The sequence below is a fragment of the Gordionus sp. m RMFG-2023 genome, chromosome 1 (assembly GCF_954871325.1).
Source record: "Gordionus sp. m RMFG-2023 chromosome 1, tfGorSpeb1-WG-v2, whole genome shotgun sequence".
Lineage (NCBI taxonomy): Eukaryota > Metazoa > Nematomorpha > Gordioida > Chordodea > Parachordodidae > Gordionus > Gordionus sp. m RMFG-2023.
In genome coordinates, this window is record NC_088775.1 from 63932158 (window position 1) to 63952049 (window position 19892).

The 19892-nt window shown below is 27.8% G+C and overlaps 1 protein-coding gene across 2 annotated transcripts in view; it reads right to left on the reverse strand.

Moving 5' to 3' along the window:
• LOC135922794 (uncharacterized) overlaps nucleotides 1–19892 on the reverse strand; it is a 69577-nt gene that overhangs the window by 6162 nt on the left and 43523 nt on the right. For both annotated transcript variants that reach the window (XM_065457271.1, XM_065457270.1), the window contains exons 18-21: nucleotides 14393–14723; nucleotides 7523–7788; nucleotides 7239–7354; nucleotides 6773–7060 (exon numbers count right to left, since the gene is read on the reverse strand). In XM_065457271.1, coding sequence (XP_065313343.1) covers nucleotides 6773–7060; nucleotides 7239–7354; nucleotides 7523–7788; nucleotides 14393–14723 — 1001 coding nt within the window. The remainder of the gene's footprint in view (nucleotides 1–6772; nucleotides 7061–7238; nucleotides 7355–7522; nucleotides 7789–14392; nucleotides 14724–19892) is intronic.

Sequence of the window (19892 nt, forward strand, 5' to 3'; positions counted from 1 at the left end):
TGTGATAAATTTCAATAACATAATTTTAATGGCAAACTCAGGATATGAATGGTTAGATGCTATCCCCAGTTCCAATGTTGGCCCTCATGACTGGGGAACAGGCCTTGGCGGTAATGCTGTAGTACTCTCTATTTGCAACGATTGTGGCCAACCCATCGAATCGAATGCCTACCATCCCTTGCACTGCAAGTTCTCTCGTGGACGACAACCCCGCCATAAATCCATCAACAATATTCTCCTAGCTACCCTCAAAAAAGTTAATATCCGTCTATCCTCAAACCAGTGGGCTCTTCAAATGAAAAAGTCAAACGCCCCGATGGTATATCCCTCATTCTCTGGACTTTCCCGTTGACCTGGGACTATATTTGTACCGATTTTTCAGCAAAGCCCAACTTCTCATTTTCTGCCGTCGAAATAGCAGAAATCCGTAAAAACAAATACGCTGGCCTCACTAACACTGTGTTCATACAAATCGTTACCAATACCCTAGACATGTTTGGAAGTGAGGCCTTCAATTTCATTAAAATCATAGGAAAAAAATAAGACAGATCTCTGGAGACCCCAATGATACCTTCGTCAGCAGATTTCCCTTGAAAACTGCCGGTCCAATTTTTTAAGCATTCACTCTTCTCGAGGGTTATATGTACCTTTTTTAAAATATATTTCTAATTATTGTTCGTATTGTATTTAATTTTTTTAAAATTGAAACTACTTTTGTTTAAAAATAAAAAATTTACTATAAAAAAACTATTTACATCTACAAATATAAAAATTTTCCAACGACTCACAAAACCCCTTTCCTTAGCTTGACTGTTAATCCGATCGGGCGCTCTTTGCTGGATTCTCCACTGAACGTTCTTTCCTGAACAGCCAGAAATGGATTATTGCTCAGAGCCACTACTGAGAGTCATAATCTCATTAAATGATTCTCTACACAAGCCCAACTCTTCTATCCTCGTGGATTTCTTTATTTGTCCTATCTCTGCCCTGTTTTTCTTGTGTGGCCTTTTATCAGAGTATCTTGGGTCATATCCCCATACCTTTGAGGTACTTTCTCCCTGTCAGCATCCACCCATCTTCTCGATTCTATAGAGCCTTCATGATTTGCTAATGTAAACAAAACTTTATGTACTCATTATAACTTTACACACGTTGTTGAAAAAACTAAATCATGATTTTTATAAATTCCACACACGTTGTTAAATAACAACTTTACTATAATTATCATCTTCACACACCTTGTTTAAAAACAGCAAAATTGATTCTCATAAATTTCACACACATTTTATTCTTTTCTACCAATTTTCATTTTATATGTTTAATATATCTTGACCAGATTCCTATTTATTATTCAATCTTTACCTCGACTTTTTTCTTTCCGAGATACAAGATGGAATTGCAATCATTATTAAGAGCCATAAATTTATACCATCGTTTAATACCGAATTATGCTGAGGTAATATTACCGTTGTATACGAAAAATATGAAATTTGAATGGGAAGAAAAACATAATGAAATAATATTAAAGATAAAGATAGTAGATAAACCTATTATGAATTGTTTTAATGAGAATTTTTCGCAGTGAATGCATTTAATAATGATATAGAAGGAGCTTTGTTACAAATGGTTGATAATATTGAGAACCCGATTTTATTTTTATCCAGACAATTTAATAGTACTGAAAAAAATTACTAGACAACAGAAACAAGGTTTGGTTTGAAAGTGTAGAGAATATTTATTGGGTCAAAGGTGCTATATACGGATCACAAACCATTGTAGATTTGTTCAAAAAGACAATAAGGAATTGATGATTTCATCCAGGTTACAAAAATGTTTGATATTGGTTGGTAATTTCAATTTTGAAATAAGATTCTAGGCTCGTTTTGAGCCGATTTTTAAAAACGGCTAACTCAATATTTCATCCAGAAAAATATTGCACAAGCCTGAAGATTTTGTTCATAGAAGGAACAAAGATCTAGGCATATATTCTCGAAATCTCGAGGATTAGGGCAATATTTTTCTGTAAAATCGGCTCAAAATGAGCCGTTTAACAAACTATAAGATTCAGTGCAGATAGATAAAATTGTTTACAGATATATTATCAAGACTGTTTGTTAAGGAAATAGAAGACGAAGAAATAGAGCCCAGAATTAATAGTTTAGAGCAGTTTAACGTAGAAGATGAGCGTTGAAAGTAAATGCAAAAGAAAGACCTTTAACTATAGACCTGGTAGATAAAATATTCAAGCAAGATGAAGAATTAATGAGAATAGGAGCATGTTTGAAAGAAGACATAAAATGAAGACAAAGCGTTCAAAAATATAAAGATGAATTAAGTATAAAGAATAATTGTTTAACGAGAAGATATCGCTTAGTAATTCCTGATTCGTTAAGAAAGGATATAATAGCAGCTGTGCATGCCCGACATCAATGCTAGAGAGAATGATGAATAAAGCATGAGAGTAAGTTTAATGGTCCAAAATCAATAGTGAGATAGAAGTATTAGCTAAGAGTTGTGATATCTTCAACAAGTGACCAATGTACCATCAAGAAATAAGGAAGATAAATGGCCAGACTAATTCTATGTAAAAGAATACATGCAGATTTTTAAGAATATGACAAGAAAAGATGTCATCATGGTAGATGCAGGTTCAAAATGGATGAATTTGTCAGTAAGTTTCAGGTTTACAGTGTTGTTAAAATAGCGCGCTACTTTTTGATAGCGGTAACTCGCTACTAATTTAAATTACATAATAAATACATCTAAAAATTATTAAAATATATTTTTTATAAAATCTAAAATTATAATCCTTTTATTTAATTTAATTTTGAAATTTATATTTAAAAATATACATTATTGTTATATATTAGATATAAACAGTTGTTAAATAGCAATCTGTATTTAATTTATATTTTGCGCATTCATTAAATTATATATTTTTGAAATTCCGTTATTGGTATGTCCTTGCTTTTATCTTATTTTATATTTCATTTTATATTAAGCATTATAAATCTTGTTATGTGTGAGATTGTTGAAGATATTGAAATTTCTTTGGAAAATGAGCAAAATATAGATGATCCTTTCCCAAAATTCAAGAAATACTTTAACCTTGAAGAAAAAATTAATACTGGATATCGGTTTCGGTGCAAGATCTCTTCAAATCATACGAGCAGCTTTAATTTGAAAAAACATTTAAAGGTAATATATTAAACAAATTTAATATCAATGTGTAGGCTAATCTTTAATTTTTAAAATAAATTAAAATCAAAAACCAATCATTTTTTTTATATATTCATAAATTTTATCTAAATTATTTAAAAAATTTTAAAACAGTTATTTCAATCATTTTTATGTACTTATCTCCTACATAATTTTTATTCTAAGTATTTTATAATTTTAGACTGTGCACACTTCAAATTATAAAGAGATTGAAAAATATCTCAAAAGTTTTGGGGTAATGGAAGAAGATAAACCCACTTCCAAATCAAATTTAATACAAACAAAATTAACCAATTTGGATTCATCAACACCTGGTGTATCCCAAAAATTGGCTGATAAAGTCATTATGAACTTTATAATAGATACAGTTCAACCATTATCCTTGGTGGATAATGATTCTTTTATAAAGATGATAAACACTTTTTCTCCACAGACCAAGATATTTTGCCGGCAGACATTGATGGCAAGAATTTTGGAGAGCTTTAAGGAAATGAAAGAATCTTTGATATTAAATCTATCAAGATGTCTCCTACGTCTGTACAACGGCAGATTGCTTCACAATAAAAGGTAAAAATGTTTATTTTCTGATTTATAATATGTCATATTTTTAGAGCTTATTTAGGAGTAACTGCACATTGGATTGATCCTAAAATCTTAAACGAAAATCTGTAGCGTTAGCTCTAAAGAGAATAATTGGCTGTCAGACTTATGACATTCTAGTATTATTGCAGAAATCCATAGGTCTTACAAAATTCAAAACAAGGTTTGTAAGATGATTACGGATAATGGGTCTAATTTCCTGAAGGCCTTCAGGTTTTAAATTTATTACAATTTTTTTATAATATGATATAAATAATATAGAATATTTGGGGAAGATAATAATAATAACAATACTAGTAATATTCCTGACAAAAATATTGAAGATGGAGAACAAGAAGAGGATGATGAAATGGAGTTTGAGATAATTGATGTTCATGACATCCTTGGTTTTAAATTATTTTATATTTAATTTTTCACCAATATAAAATAAAATTTATAATATTTAGGATCTTCAATAAAGTCTTCTATGTTACCTAGCCATCATCGTTGTTCCTGCCACAACCTAAATTTAGTTGCGACAGTGGATGCTGAAGAAGCATTATTAAATGAGGATTTTAAAAGAGTATCAAGATCTACATTTTCTAAATGCCAAGCTCTTTGGAATAAACAAAATAAGTTATCAAATACGTCTTATATTTTCAAAAAAAAATTAGGACGTTATTTATTGACACCAAACACTACAAGATGGAATAGTGTTTTAGCATTGTTTCTAGATGAGAAAAAAATGGAAATGAATTATATATTGAATCAAATGGGAATATAGTATTTTAATGTGGAGGAGCATACTTTTATTAAAGACTATAATGAAGTATTTTTAATTAAACTCTAGATGCTTTTTTTAAATCTAAAAATACTAATTTAAATATTTTTGATGATTTTTTATAAAAAGTTTGTTTATTAAATTTAATACTGTGTTGCCCTCAAGTGCTAGTGCTGAACGATTATTTAGTATGGCAAAGCTTAAACTTTCTGATTGTCGCTCTAGACTTGGGGATGACAGTACCGAAATGTTATTATTATTAAAGTGCAATAATAAATAAAGTAACAAATTATAGTCATGTTTTTATATCAATATATTATTGTGGAAATAAAGTTACGTAAAAAAAAAATATTAAAAAAAAAATCAAAGTAGCTAATAGCGCGCTACTCATTTGAAAACGATAGCGGTAGCGCGCTATTTTTAAAAGTAGCGTTTAACAACACTGCAGGTTTATCAAGAAAAGTAGCTTTGGACTTGTTTTTTTAACAACGTGTGTGAAGGTGATGATAAAAATAATTTAGTTGTTTTTGTTAACAAAGTGTGCGAAGGTCATGATAATCACAATTTAGTTGTTTTTCAACAACGTGTGTAAAGTTATGAGTATAAAAAGTTTTGTTGAGTAACGAAGGATAGATTAGTAAATTATGAAGATAGGTAGGTGAATTTCACAGAAATAGAGATAAGGGAGGATATATATATACGCATGTTAATTCTATTTATAGATGAGTCATACTTTCGATTGGGGAACAAAATAGCCAAGATAAAGATCCGAGAGATAGAGAATCGAGAAGATGGGTAGATGCTGCTAGAGAAGAAGCACAACACCAAAGGTATGGGGAGATGACCCAAGATACTTCGATTAATCGCTAGACAAGAGAAACAGGGCAGAGCTGGGACAAACGAAGAAAATCGACGATGAGATGGCTGGGCTTGTGGAGTAAATCATTAAATGAGATTTTGCCAAGTGTCAGTAATGGCTGTGAACAATAATCCATTACTGGCTGTTAAGGATGAAGAAGAACGTTCAGTGGAAAATCCAGCAAAGAGCGCCTGATAGGACTAACTAACAGTCAAGCTAAGGAAAGGGGTGCTGTTGAGTCGTTGGATAATTTTTATATTTGTAGATATAAATAGTTTTTATATTTGTAGATATAAATAGTTTTTATATTTGTAGATATAAATAGTTTTTTTATATAAAATTAAAAATATTATATACTCACAACTAGGGGTGTACCGATACCACTTTTTGGAAGACGATCCGATCCGATATTTTAGATATTAAATTAATATCGGCCGATAACCGATCCGATATCATATCTAATTTTGTATTCTGCAAAGATACCGGTTTTAATTTTTAATATACTTTTTATTAGTACAACATCTATAATTTTACTATACCATAACATATGTCATTTAAATATATTATAATGGTCAGTTATAGTTTATATTCAATTCAATTGCTATTATTTATATAATAAGTAATAACATTAATCTATTTACATAATTAGTAATAAAAAAATATATTATGAAATTTGAAATTAATATTTAAAATTAATATATCGAAGATTTCTTTTTATATCAGAGATATGTCGGCGGTGATGGGGACTGTTAATATCACTAGCATCACTAAAAACAGATACTGAAGAGATTAATGAACACTTTTTTAAACAGATTGCGAAAAAAAATAACTATATTGCAGAATGTTTATTAACTAATTATTTCTATTAAAAAAATTAAACATAAAAATGTATTTCGATTTTATTTATAAAAATAAATGGTTTTTAGATATAACTTTTTTAAAATTTTGTTAAAAGCGCCATTTTATATCAGATCGGAAAATTTTATAATATTTGCCGATAACCGATATTTTAAAATGAGCGAAATATCGGCCCGATCCGATATAAAATATCGGTACATCCCTACTCACAACATAATCAATGAAATGTTCCCCTTCATCTAATTTTATTTAAAAAGTTCTACGACAGATGATATGGCTGGGGGTGAGCGTATCCACACTCATTTATTAAATATTCAAAGTAAATTTTTTTATATTGATAAAAAATTTTTTTACTATAACAAAAAGAAAAAATTATCAACATGTTCACCTGAAAGGATTAAAAGGATAACTTGAATCATTTGTATAAAAATATTTTAAAGGCCAATAACTTAATTATTTAATAATCCTAAAAAAACTTGTCAGCAACGTAGAAATATCTCAGGAATTGGGCCTCTTGAGTATCAATATTTTCTCTGGACGTCAGGATGCAAGACTGTAGCCAATCCATTACTATACCTGTCAGAAAATTTTCTGCCCCATTATTGCTTCCAATGATTGGGAAATTGAGAGAAGAGGATGATGAATTGAGCGATCTTCTAATAATAATGGGTAAGTCTGAAGAGGGTTGAGTCAATGCACAGCAAAGCAATTCGTTCAATTGCTGTGCACAACTAGTAAGAAGACTTATCATGTCAAAAGGAGTTCTTAATATGAAAAAATTTAACAAGATAAAAATGGTGTATAGTAATTTTTTTAAGACAGGCTGCTTAAAATTTTTGGTAAATACTAATAATTTAAAATTCTCATTCAATTAAAATTCCATAAATGGTAACGGTAAATTTTTTTATATAATAGCAATTAATAAAGTTTAAGTTTTTTAACCCTGTTTGATCCTGAGGCATTAAGAAAATTGTTATTAATAGGTAAGTCATAACAGAGTTGATATATTTCAAAACGGTTTCGGACAAATCAATGTCTTCGATAGTGGGTAAATCTCTCTATATAAATTATAATAGTCATGATTATTTCTTTAATTGATATTAGTAAATCGAATTGTTATAAAGATATAAGCATTTTTATTTTTAGCAATTCAAGATTAAAATTTTGTACAATATATTTACTTAATTCTTATAAATAAAAAAAAAATATTTTTAATATCATTTTACAAAAATCTCATCCAAAAAAGGTTCTAGCTCAGCCTCCATTCGGTCCATAAGCATAACGAGATCTTCTTTACTTGGTACAACGTTTGAGACGTTAAAATCCTCGTTAACAGAAGTCGCGGCTGGAGAAACTTCTCGGGTGATAAAATTTCTTATCAATCGATTGAAATGGACTAAACCTTCGGATCGTCTAAGATAAGCATTTTGAAGTGTAGGAAAATCTGTGTTTCTGAATGCGTAAGTTACGAAACGAGACAAGATGTCTTGATCTTTATTGTAATATGCATAAATAGATTTTTAGGTATTATCTTATCAAGATATAATATATAAGATCTGTAATATATTTATTATTTTAATCTTAGGATACTAAATGCGATATTTTTAAGAGCTTTAAAATTATTTATATCTATTAACTATTATGTTATTAGTTACCTTTAAAATTAACTATTATAGTTAAAATCTTAAAAATATATTGAAAGTTAATTTTTTAAATTTTATATATAAATCAGCATTTTTAATATATAAAATAATTATATAATTGCATTGAAAAAATAATAAATAAATATTTATTTTAATAAATATGGGCAAAATTTTTATTTGATTAATAAGAAACAATAACTAGATCTGTGCGCTCACATTCTTATCGGCGGCGCGGCAGCCTTTAATATTTTTCTAACTTAAATTTTTTAATTAAAATTATGAATTTATTGGAAATACTTTTAAAATAAAATTTATGCATTACTATGGAAATTTCTAATTAAATTATAACTATAATTTAACGGTTTTATTAAGTTATAATTATCATGTATAAATATTATTTTATTTAGATTTATAGGACATATGATGATATTTTAGAGTTGAGAGTGAGCACAACTATGGAAAATGCACGATCACCAGGTGTGCTCGATGCTGGAACACGGGACTTTTATAGCTATTATTGAAAGTTTAGGAAGATCCAATTCCAAAAATATAAAAACATTTATCTCTAAATTATAAGGCGAAAATAATGAAACACTCTTTTTTTAGACTAGTTAGATAGTCTTGTTCCAGATTTTTGTGATGAATGTTTGTTAGCTAATATCATAAAATAGAAATCTGAAGGAACTTATGCGGTTTCACATTCGGTTAATTCGTCTATGTAAGGCAACAGAGAGGTAGCGTTTTGACATAAAAATTGCACTGGAGTAATATTTTTTCCTTTAAATATTCACTTACTATGTTTATAGATTGAAAACGAGGATCCAAATCAGGGATGTGAACCCGAATCCGGGTTCAGGAAATTTATAATTGTTTGGTTGGGCATTTTGAAACCATAGAACAAACCGAGACCAATTTAGGGCAACTCATTAAACCCGGGGTAAAATGGACCTGGGACAGGTTCGGACCCCTCTTAGGAAATCGGTTTCGATTAAGTTTCTGTTAACAAAATTACCATTAAATGGAATTTAAAATTATTGTACCCGGGTTCGGGTTCACATCTCTGATCCAAAGTGATCCTAACACCTAAGTAAAATAATAAAAAGGAGAAATATTAATAAAAACTAATTTATGTATTTTAATACTACCTAAAGATCGGATTGATCTATGATCAAATTTATTTAGCATATTTTGTTTAAGGGATGCTATGGGAGAACCATCTATGTTATTGTCACTAACACTTTCTAGCATTATTAAAATACTATGCCAACGTGAGGCACATTTAGTTTTAAGGTTTTATATTTTTCCTCATATTATTTTTGATTTGCACCATCATCATTAAACCCAAAATGAACTCCGTAAAAAGAATCAATATCATCCAAATCTATAATATCCGATGTAAATGATATCGATAAAAAGCATTTCCTATTTTCGATATCGATTATACCGCTGTTTTGAATCTTAAGACAACTATAATTTCTCTCACTTTTTAAGGAGATTTTCCATTTTATTAATTTTTTTCATTCCATCTATTTACTGTCACTAATCCATGTCTCAAACATAAATGATGGTCATATTCTCCTAGATGAACACTTTTTTTAAATTGGACCTTGCATCCGTAACCATTTGAATTTTCTTAGACCCTAAATTTAATTCATTTTCAAACTTTATCTATCTCGGAAAAAATAGTTTAGGCGGTATGTTTATGAGTGACATGATGCGTAGCCAATATATAAAATGCGATATTAAAATTATTATCTATTTCATAAAATAGAAAAGTAAAATAATTTCGCCATCTATATTTATCGACCCACATATCAATATTTATAGCAAAAAAATAAAACCGCAATTTTTAATAATTTAAAAAATATTTTTCTTATTATTCATAAATAAAATAAATATTATTTTTAATAAAAAATATGTAACACGCCACCTCGTCGACGAATTTTTACATCGGCGGCGGCGTCGGGGTGTCAAAAATGTCCAGTGGCGCACAGGTCAAACAATAACTCTATTTAAAGCTGGTGTCCTTTCCTCAAAATATTTCCTAGAGTAAAGAAACCTTCTACAAGCGCTTGATGTAAATGAGGCATAATAAATAATTTTAAATAGGAAAATCATGATATAAAGATAATGAATGCTGTATAAAATGTATACAAGTATTTAACATTTAATTATTTCTAAATTTCATTAAAATGGGTTTTTAAGACTTGAAAAAAATTTTTTTTAAAAATATGCTTTTTTTGTTCCATTACATCCCTAGATAATACTATTTGTTATTATAATTAATAGCTTATGAATTATGTGACTTCTAAATAATTGATGATGAGAAGTCTTGGAACCTTCCAAACTGTGTTAAGGCGATGGCAAGCACATTGAGATTCAAAATCCTTCTAAATATGGGGGGCATATATTACAATTATAAACAATATTTCTGCATATTACAAGCATTAGTAGTTGATAAAGGTATTTTTATAGTAATTGATGTATGCAGTTATCAGTGAATCAGATGGAGGTGTATACTAAATTATTTATCAAAAATGATTGAGAATGGAGACTTAGATATTCCCCCACCTAAAAATTTACCAAATTAAAACATAATTCTGCTACATGATTTTGTTGCAGATGATGCCGACCCTTTAAAATATTATATAAGTTAAAACATATTCATAAAAATTATAATTATCGTCTTTCAAGCGCCAGAAGAATGGTGGAATGCATATTTGGCATCTAAATGGCGTATTTTTAATCGAGCCATGGATACCAATGTTGCCAACAGTGAAATAATTATAAAAACTTGTGCACTGTTACACAACTTGTTGATTAATAGAGAAAACATAGAATTCCACCCCAAGAATACTCTAGATCCTAAACAAAATAGATTATTTATGGAATCATCTATCTATAAAAAGTCCCTCAAAGGGTTTTAAAGATATTAGAGATGCCATCTGAATATTATTATAAAAATAAATTATCATGGCAATTATAACTTTATAATTTAATAAAAATAATGTGATAATTAAAATAATATAAAAGGCCTCCAATAAAATAATAACAATGCAATATAATAGTTATTATTAATCTTCATCAGTTTCATATTCAAATAATATATCAAAAATTATTTTAATTAATTTTTTTCCCATTTCTGATCTTTTTGCTAAAGTTTGGTCAAGCATAATATTATCCAAGAGTTTGTTAATAATCTTCTTTCTTTTATTTCTTCAATTTTAAGAACTTGCTCAAATAAACTAGTTTAAAATAATAAATATATTTACAAATGCAAATTACCTTGATCAATATCCCTCTTAATTTTTTGCATATACATCTTTTGTAATAAAGATAAGAATGGTACCTTATTGTATTCCTTTTCAATTTTATATAGCGTCCAAGATTTGTTAAATTTGTATTTTTTCATTGCGAGAACTTATAAACAAATTTTTCTTTCAGTTGATTTATGGTTTCGGCTTCATCTTTTTTTGCTTAATCCTCTAGATTTATTTAAAAAAAAATTTTTCCCCTGAATTTTCAAAAATTTATTTACAGGATATTTTTTTCATTTAACCTTTTCTTTTAAGAGGTGTCTCCCCTAAAAATGGCAAAGTTTCATTTAAAGTTGAAATTGAAGTATTAAAATCTGTGTAAGATTCGGGATTATTGCATGGTTGATCAGGTTCAGATCACTAAATGTTTCATTAATAGTTGAGGTAGAGGGTAAGTTAGAAGAAGTTAATGTGATTGAGATCGTAGAAGTAAAAGATAGGATGGTATTTGTTGAATATTTTTTAAATTTTTCCGGCAAACTAGAATTTTTTTGATTAAATAAGCTAGAATTCACTTGTATCATCAACTGTAAAACACCTCTAAGATCGTAACGTAATGAATGAGATTTTATTCGAAAGGGGTTACAGAACTTTATTGGAATAGAAATAACTTTTGTAGACATTTAAATTTGTTTGGTAAGAAATAAAAGATGCTTATTAATTTTATATAATTTTTTTAAATTAGTAAATAAATTGGATAATGAATACGTTAATTTAATTTCTTAGAAAAATGGCTATGTAAAATTAATCAATAAAAATGACGACTGTTGCTGTTGGAATTAATTTTGAATATGACTTTAGGCCAAATATAATTATTTTGTTTGATAATTAATTATAAGTAGATTTCGCGGGATTGTCGTGTCGAAAAAGCTCACTATGAATAGTCATTGGTATTTACACATATTTGTATTTTGTCGTGTAGCTCTCTACTATGAATGCACCCTAATAAATCAAATTACAAAACATTTAGTCATCTTCAAAGCGACTAACTACAATATGTTCAAATAGATAATTTGCAAGTGAATTTTTGAAATACCATTAAAATAATAATGTTATATATATTTTACTAAATAAATAAATATTATGATATATATTTTAAATTATTTGTTAAAGATAATCAATAAAGAAGCTTTCATTACTTCAATAAGGTACCATCCTTGTCTTTATGACAAAAGATACATAGGGTATAAAAACATACAGAAAATTCAATATGGAAATACATTGATGTGGAAAATAATTTTGAAACAGATAATTAAATAGTATATTAATTTGAAATATTTTTCTTATGCAGTAGAGATGGCCAAATCAACATGGAAAAATCTAAGATATTGCTTTATAAGTGAGCATAAAAAATAAAATCTCTACAGAGTGGGTAGGGGTTAATCACATTCCCACTTGGAAATTGTACCATAACTTGATTTTAATTACACCCATACAGCGAGGGAAACAGTATAAAAATCTGAAATAAATAACTCAATATTGATGAAGCAAATATTGCTAAGGCATTTTTTGAACAGATGAAATGAAAAATATCAATATGAAGATAGTAAATGATGTGTAATAAATTGTAGTTTTTTGGAAAATGTTTATTTTTTTATTTAATATATTATTTGATATTATTTTAAAGAAAAGATGATTTTGGATACAAAATAAAAGAATAACTACTACTGAAATTACATTACAGTAAATATATTAGGTTAAGATTTTATTATTACATAGCTGTTGAAATTCCATGCATAAAAACTAGTCAAAGTTAATCTAAAATAGGATCATATATATCTTGCAAGGAATTAATTAAAAAGAAGGATACTGCTCGAGGTAATTTGCATTTGTAAATATATTTATTATTTTAATTTAGATTTATTTGAGCAAGTTCTTGAAATTGAAAAAATAAAAGAAGGTAGATTATCAACAAACTTTTGGATCAATATTATGCTTGAGCAAACCCTTGCACAAAGATCGGAGAGGGGAAAGAAAAACTAATTAAAATAAATAATAAATATTATATTGCATTTGTTATTATTTTATTGGAGGGTTTTTATATGATTTTATTCTTCCATTGTTTTTATTTAAGACAAACATATAATAATACAGATAGACAATAATTATAATTTTCTTGAATGTGCTAACTTACCTTTATAAAGGTTTCATAATATAGTATTTTAAAGGGTAAGCATCATCTGCAACAAAAACATGAGGCAGAATTATATTTGATTTGGTAAATTTTTAGGTGGATCTAAATCTCCGTTCTCAATTATTTTTGATAACAAAGAATTTAAGTAAACACCTCCATCTTCAATTATTACAAATCTACCTTTACCATATAATAATGTTTGTAATATCATGAAGGAGTATTAATATGGGTTAAAATATAATAAGGTTTTTTGAATACAAAAATTTAGATTATACAATGAAATATTAACTCTGGTTAATCTCATATAATTGTAAAACTTTTCAGAATTCTTTACATGTGGGAAAAGTAGTGCAAACTCTCCTTCCTCTTCTTTTCTAACATTCAGATTACTTTTTCTTGTAACGATATAGTAGAATTTATTTTAGAGTTGTAATGGATACCAAATTTTAAAAAAATATTAAAATATGCTTGACGCAACTAACATGAATGCAATGACGCTTACAGCACATTATCTGCTCTATCGCTTAATATCATGTCATGTTTACTTGCTGCTCACTAATGTGAATGCACCGTTATATTAAAAAATTACTTGTCAAAAATTTAGATTTCACCGATTTGAAAAAATGGCTTATACCTAGGCCTTAAAATTTCGAATACAGATAGCAAAAAAATATAACACATTCTCGACAAAATGAATTGATCTCGTTTTCGGTTCATATTTTTTTCTTCTAATCTAAGCAATTTATTTCCACATATTACATAATTAACCTCAATGGTAAATCACTAATAGTAATATCGATGCAGATCTGTAATGTTATGAGAAGATTAATTAATTAATAGAGGTTTAGGAGTAAGTTGGAAAAAACAGAAGGGCGGTTCATTTTTGGAAGCAGTTTGAGTGGAGAGATTTATCAAACACTTAAGTTTTAGCAAAACAATATTTTAATTAATATGGCTGGTTCGAACCTTTCCCCAAATATGATAAACATTAAAAACATATACCTTCATTATCAGTCGTAGTTTGGTTAGACGAGGTCACGGGTGTACCGACGCTAAAATCAAACTCTGGAAATAAGTGTGAAAAACCGGCTAGAAAATCGTATATTGATGGGTTTGTAATGTTGCTACTATCAGAGGCAGTACTTTGATCTGTCTGTTGACTCGGCAAAATGAACTGTCCTAGAAGGGCTCCCAAAAAGTTCATTACATTAGGACTAGGGCCAGAAAAGCTAGAAGTGTTGACCTGCTGGGGCATCATGAAGGTGTTTAATAATTGGGAAAAGGGGGAAGTGTTATTTAAGTCCGGGAATGTAGAACCAGATCTAGGGTTAGCCTAAAAAAAATTTCTTATATTATGCTCATGTAATATTAATAAAAAAATGGTTATTATAAAATGCTATTTTTTAACTTAAAACATTTAAACCTAGAATAATATAAATCTCAAATCTTTATCAATTCATTATTTATTTTTAAATAAATTTCTAATAAAATGACAGGGTTTCTCATTCAAAAAAGGCAAAGTCCCAAAGGCTTAGGAAAAAGTACAATCAAAAAAGAAAAGTGTCAAAAAAAAATGATAAAGTCCTGTCCAAATTATTTTTTGATGTTCTACCTGGTATAATATAGTGAGAAACAAAAATTTGTATTAATCATTAATAATTTCCCATCTTCCCCATTTTGGAATATAGGTTTCAATATTTCTTCTTTGCATTCTCCTCATATATTGCTCTCTCTCCTTGATCCGAATTAATTCCTCCACGTTATTGGGATTTTGATTTCTGACAAAATCTTTCCATTGAAAAAACACATTTTCAATGGGATTAAGATAAGGACTGTAAGGTGGTAAGTATTTCAATGTATGCCCTCTTCTTTCTATAGATTCCCTAATTGTATGGTTATGATAAAATGGAACATTATCCATCACAAAAATAATATTCATCATGTTACCTTCTTCAAAATGATTTACTATTTCATTTATAAAGTTGCTAAAGTGCATAGCGATGCAGGGGTAATCAAGAACCTCGAATCTGAATATTCTCGCAATCGTGAGAGCAGCAATGATAGTATAATTCATTGTCTTTATCTCTTGAACATTTTTAATAGCCTTTTTATTTATTTGTGAATATCCTTATAACCGCTTCATTGATATTGAAAACCCGTTATCATGGATAAAGATAAATTTTTATTTCATATAAGCTACATCTACAAACCAATTCGCGTATTTTCTGCAAATCTCGATTCGGTATTTTCTCTAACTGTGCTTAGTGATACTCTTTAAAACTATATTTAAATCCAGATAGTACTATTGATACCGTATTTTTTGATATTTCTACCTCATATCTTAATTATTTCACATAACTATTTTAAGGATAAAAGTGCAATTCAAATTTATACAATTATTTATATTCTTCCTATTCTAGATTTTGCGAGCACGTGAGCCTCTTTTAGGTAAACTATATTTATTTCATAACTGATAGGAGTATTTTATATTTGTCACTGTTTTATGGCTTACTTTAAAACATGATGCAATATTTTTGATACTATCCTTTTTTAAAGCGCCAATTATTAAAGCTTTTGTTTCACTATTTTTTTTCTTCTTGTTATTACAATATCTTCATGATTTTATTATTTAAAACAATAAAATTTATTTTTAAAATATATACTCAACAAATAGAATGAATGGCAAAAAAAACTAAAATCCTTTAGATTATAATATTTACCTCATTTTGACATTTAAATATTCATAAATAAAAAATGAGGCGTAATAACATTTCAAATCGACCAGTGATTCGGCCGACCATCTAAAAAATGAAAGAAACTTGGCATGTTAATTATTTATGCTAATAAAATTCAAATTTTAGAGCGCCAGCTCAACTAGATCCAAAGATATACGCCTTCAAAGTAGAAAATCAAGTAATACATGATTTCATTAAAGTGTATAAATATATTTCCGAAAGGGGGCGTCTTTGAATAAAATTATATTTAAATCAGTTTTTAATGGTTTTTTTTGAACAATTTGATATAATTTAAAGGATTATTCATCTTGTAAATATAAATTATAATATTTTCTTCACTTTAAATGGGGCTTTCATTCAATTATAGAAATTATCTATCGATAAAAGAAACTCAATTTATTACACTATTTATAATTATTATATCCCATATAACATATTAATGAGTATTAATAAAATATGTTCAACCAAGTTTCGATCAATTTTTAAAATTTGATCGTCGCTTAAAAAAAATAAATAATTTTTTCAAAGTCAAGATATAATAAATTTTTTTGTGTCTTCAAATTATGTACATTGTATTTATTATTTTTATCGAAAAAAATAATATATGAAATGACGAATTATAATAGTTTCCATTGACATACTTATAAATAATGAGGAGTAAATTTAATTAGAAGTGGAAAAGATAGTAAAATATTACAAATATTAATTTATTATTATTATGAAATTATATACAATAAAAAAGTATTGGGTAATTCCATACCAAATCGATAACTTTTCGGCCCGACCTTTTTAATTTCGATAATATTTTGTATGCTGAGAGAATTTCATTTGAAAGCATCGACCAAAATTTTAGCCCCCTAGTTCTCATAGTTCCTGAGATATCAATGGTCAATTTTGAAATTGGGATAAGTTAAAAATCATGATTTTAAAAATATAAGTTATATGTCATTTTGTAACTCTATTAAAGGCCTTTTATTAATATTAAAGATTTTTTTGAAATAATATTGTTGCGGTTTTTATTTACGTTATAAATTTTAAACATAAAATATCCAGGTGTTTCGCTTTCCATTTTTTTTTGAATTAAATATTTTCTTATTCTCTAACCTTTTATCTATTTATAAAAAAATTTAAACTTGGGACAGCCATGGGTTTTTTAGTTATTACGATTTAAAAATCAAAAAATAAATATTTTTTTCAAAAATAGATGGCGCCTATAAAATAACGTGTTTTGTTATATAATTATTATTTTTAAACTTTTTTAAATAACAAGATTTTCTATCATTAATATCATGAAATGAGATTATTTAGCTGCGGTTATAATCTTTTTTTTATAAGAAATTTTAATTTTCGAAAATTATTTTATAAATTTTGAAAATATAATAGATAAATTAAAATTCATGAAAGATATTACCTATTTTCGGTTTTTCATTAAATTTAGTTTTTTTGACGTCATGATAATTTCGTTTTGCGATAAATTTTATGTACGCCCAGTAGCCGTTGATGGGCTCTATTGTTAAAATATTATTTTTTGGTATGAAAAGGATATATTGTGCAGCTGAATAAACAAAAGAATTTGCTGGTCCTTTAGGGTGAAGAAAATTAATTTTTACTTCATCTCTAATTGCATTCACTTCTTGTACAAATCCTAATCACCAATCTTTTCATATGCACATGTTACATATCCTCTAATCTCATCGATTAACAGATCCTCACGTGGATATACTATATTCTCCACAATAAATGTCAGCGAATTAGAATAGTTTATTGTTGAGTTTATATAAGCCAATCAGAAACACTGCATGAATTTTTTGTTTCCCAGGTATTGAGATAGATTTACTAAATCTTTCACTTAGCCTTATCTCTTCTTCCTCATACTCTGGTGGTGGCATAAGAAAAATTTATAGCTTTTATATGCTCTTCCGCATATTTATAATATTGTAAAGGTGTAATTATTTGATAAGTATAAGGTCTTTGTAAGCTTGCCTTGGCAACTAACCTTTCTGTGCACTTTTACCATGTGCCGTAGGAAAAAAATGCCATTTTGCTTGAACACCAACAACGATTTCATGGTAGCAAACATTGATGAAGTTTTTCCTATTTTTATATTGCGCTGCTGAACCATCAGAAAAATAGCGATTTTTTTCTGGTGGAGTGTCGAATTTATTTTAAAAAAAATGAATCAAATTGCGATTGGAATAAATGGAATGAAACAGTATTATGAATTAAGGATTCCGATATTACCAAAAAACTTAGATTGTTTATTTGATCTTCTATTTTATAATAAATTGAGAATAGATGCAACGTAACTTGCGAAGTTGTCCAATGATAACCCTGAACTTGGTCTTGGACAATAAAGGAATAATTTTTTGAAAAGTCACAAATAATTAGTGATTATTTTCTAAATTATTTTTAAGGTTATTGTGAAATGAACTTTGTTGTTCACAAATAAATGAATGGCGTATGAGAATATTCATTTTATCGAAAAAATAATTAATAAATTCGTCTGAAGATTGAGAAATAGTCTCCAGAGTTGTTCTATCTACCGAAACCCACTGTTTAAACGTAACAAGAGCTATATCATTTTTTATAAATAATTTTTCGATGCGTTCTTTTAAGAGTGCCGAGCCAGGACATTCGTTGCAGTCACCAAAATAACAGGTGGGTAACGGGGGATTGCAAATCATTCTGCCTATAACATCTCTATAAGTTGTTAATGTATCCTCACCATTTTTAGTCAATGTTGCTAATTCACAGCCTAAAATCATAAGTTTAATATTCAGGTTGTAGCACTATGTGTTCCGCTAGCCCCAGCTATAAGCTAGCAAATTTGGAAAATCCAATTGTTATGTTTGAATTACTAGCCTTATAATGATTATATAATTCTTTTAATTTATTAAGAACTATTTTTTGAGCATTTACTCGTTCCCCCTTTTCAATGATAGATATGCAATCTTTTTTTCCTGGTAATCCCTACTACATAACTGCAAAAAATTCTTTTAACAATATCAACTGTTTTTTGATTGAGATAGCAGGCTTTCTATTTCGAGTTAAAAGAATTCCCTTTTCTTTGAAAATGATTGGGATTATATGTCATATGATATGTAGCGTTGAATGTCGTTTTTATTTTATTTGCGCTCCAATTAGGAGGCAGAATAGTCAGCAATTGATTTTTAGATAAATTAGGATATTGAAATTTCATGTTATTGAGTATATCGTTATTATCTTTTGTATCTGATTCTGGATTGTTAATTATTATATCTGAAATAGCTTTTGATATTTTTGCTACCTTTTTTTTGGATAGTATTTTTTTCTTGATAGGAGATATTCCATATTCATTTAAAGTTATATTGATTTTATCTATCGATGTTATGCTGTTATTTACATATTCGCTATCAGAATTTATATTTTCAACATTTTTTTGTGATAATCGTTTGCGACATTTATCACAAATATAGTGTTCCGCCTCAATGTTTGGATATTGTGTCATCCACGTCATGACTATACGCAGGTTCTTTTTATAATTAAAGTGTTTAGATTCTTTAAAAGGATTTAACGCATTTATATTTATACATTATAAATAATTTTAAAAAGAAAAATAATTAATATCAAAATATTTGTAAAATAAAAATTAATATAAGAGGACAGGTGCATGGAAATTTGCTTTTATCTTTTAACAATTAATTATTATATTTTCTTGTAGGAGATATCGGAATCTTAACTATCTTTTTAGGAAATTTAATCATTTATTATAAAAACTAATTTTTACA